At 39.2% G+C, this 2,545-nt stretch overlaps 1 protein-coding gene across 1 annotated transcript; it reads left to right on the plus strand.

The window, feature by feature from the left end:
* Window positions 1–472: 472 nt before the first annotated feature.
* Window positions 473–2,268, plus strand: LOC139464500 (uncharacterized). Its single transcript, XM_071246025.1, has 3 exons — window positions 473–570; window positions 1,645–1,807; window positions 2,179–2,268. Exons 1-3 carry the CDS (start codon window positions 510–512, stop codon window positions 2,213–2,215), a joined length of 261 nt encoding a protein of 86 aa, XP_071102126.1. The 5' UTR covers window positions 473–509; the 3' UTR covers window positions 2,216–2,268.
* The last annotated feature ends 277 nt before the right edge of the window (window positions 2,269–2,545 follow it).

Raw genomic sequence — 2,545 nt, forward strand, 5'->3', positions numbered from 1 at the left:
ATTGGTTGTTTAACGCCACAATATTCCAGCTAAATGACTGCAATCTGTAAACAATCAATCGTGTCTGGAACAGACAATCCAGTGATTGACATCATGCGCATCGATCTCCGCTATTGGGATACGATAACATGCATCAACCAAGTCAGCGAGCATGACCACCCGATCCCGTTGGTCGCCTCTTACGACTAGTATAGTCGCCTTTTACGGCAAGCATGGGTTGCTGAAGACCTATTCTCATCCGGATCTTCACGGGTGCAGAATATATGTACATCACCCATTCAGGTTGTTTGAAACCCCTGATTTGTATATACATTACCTTAATTTTCCATAAAGTAACTAATGCTGATATTTATACGAGAGTGTCCTTACAGTGTATTGTATGTTAGAGCGAGAGTTTTTCTTTTACAAATTTCGAAATAATTCGTTTGAATATCTTGATTAAATATGTATTTTGGAGATATTATTTTGTATTTTAAATGTAACGCTATTCGTTTCAGGACTGCACCAAAATGAAGGCCGCTCTTCTCGTTCTCATCCTGATCCCACTGGCGTGTGGTAACCTCCTTGACAGTGAGTAGTTCTACGTCTTTGTCTGTCCATTGTACAGGTTACTCTTGGGGCTTTTCATAACATATCTTGTCATTCTTCATTCACTTGTGTTGCTTAGCTATAGTGTTGGTAAAAGATTAATAAGTCACATCGATCAAGTAGCCAAAATGTATATGTTACGCCCAATATGTGGAACTGATCATTACAAAATATGAAAAACAATACCAATTTCAATTTCTTGCTTTGGAAAGAACAATTGGCTGCCCATTGCTTGAAATGAGTAAGCTAGTTGCCCATATTGTGAATTATTTGGAGAATTAGTTTTCATTCACAACTTTTGCCCAATGCATGCAATGAGCAGATAATTGTTTGCCCACTGCGTGCATTGGGCAGCTGCGCAGTTTGGGTGTTGCATATATAACAAGTGACTCACACTCGGAGATGGTGGCACTGAGGTGATACTTTGCATTTGGCACCTTGATATCTGCTAGTAAATAAGGACTACCACAGCTGAGGGCAGCTATCGGGTGGGAAAGTCATTGTGCATTTTTTATGAATGTTGCTGAGACATTCTTTTTCCATGTTATAGCCCATTTCATACTCTTAGTGATTACTGTCACATTTAGCATCTTCACTACAGATTATAGGGAACGCCTATAGCCATATGATTTAATGTTGAAGCATATCATCATGGGTTGAGTGAGTTTGTTTGGCGCAAAGCGACAAAATCCTTTCCATGTTCACCAAAAAGCCGCTTTGAACAGTATTTCAGTAAAGTCACAGCGTGTCAGCTTAATGTAGGAGGAAATCCGGAAGAAATGAATGTCTTTGAAACTGGCGAACCCTCATGGATGATGACCAATGCCAATTTAGTATTCAAAGTCACAATCATAGGATTCTAGTATGCCGAAGGGACGCAAATGTAATGGCTAGAGGATACCACCAAGGGAGAGTGTTTTTGAGACCCAGTCGATGCAGTACTCCACATGTTATAGGATGAAATAAAACCAAAGTTATCTCTATTGACTTTTCATTGATGTTCAGATATTTTTCATAGAATTAGTACAGAAGTCAGTTGTTCCTGAATTGTTCCAGCGTTCAAGCACCTGTTCAGTGCAAATGAGCTGAAGAGTGTTGTCACGAAGATTGTCCATGCCGTTGGAACTGACGCCACTGAGCATGCGTGTGAGGGCGCCTGTCACGTGGCACTTACTGGGCATATCATTTTAGTCCATTCGTGTCCACTCGTGTGCAAATCGTAAGTAGCTCACTTATGTATTCTGGTAGCATTCAAAATAGTCTATCAAGGAACTAGTAGCTTATACCAGAGGTTTACTATGCTTAAGTATATGATGACAGTTGCAGCAAGATGAAGGCAACATTGAAACTCCAAATTTGAAATTCAAATATCTGGCAAATGGATTAATGAAAAATAGTTAACCCCACACTGTTGAATGTTAAAGACTAAAAATGAAAAAAGTCCTTTGCGAATTGAAATAATACATTTGGGCTATTTGCTTTTTCATTATCTTACAAAATACCCAAGGAAAATATACATATTTGGAAAATAGTATCCTAAGAAAACTGATGGATTGCAAGAAAATGACACTTAAAGCATTTATTTTTCAGATTCCAACAGCTCGTCAACATGTTCCATCTTCGTTAAAACTTGGCGAATGCTCAGTTGTCCCGTTGAACGGAATAAAGATGTGACAAGTTTTCATTTTGTCAGTTGTCAGATATCAGTTAAAATAATATCTCGTTGTCTCTAAAACGAAGAGGCTAGTTTTGTTGTTGTTTAACGCCGCACTCAGCAATATTCCAGCTATATGACTGTGGTCTGTAAATAATTGAGATTGGACCAGACATTCCACTGATTGACATCATGCGCATCGATCCACGCAATTGGGATACGATGAAATACATCAACCAAGTCAGAGAGCCTGACCACCCGATCCCGTTAGTCGCCTCTTATAATTACGACAAGCATGGTTTG

The sequence above is a fragment of the Haliotis cracherodii genome, unplaced genomic scaffold (genome assembly GCF_022045235.1).
Source record: "Haliotis cracherodii isolate W230 unplaced genomic scaffold, xgHalCrac1.p SCAF_17, whole genome shotgun sequence".
Classification (NCBI taxonomy): Eukaryota; Metazoa; Mollusca; class Gastropoda; order Lepetellida; family Haliotidae; genus Haliotis; species Haliotis cracherodii.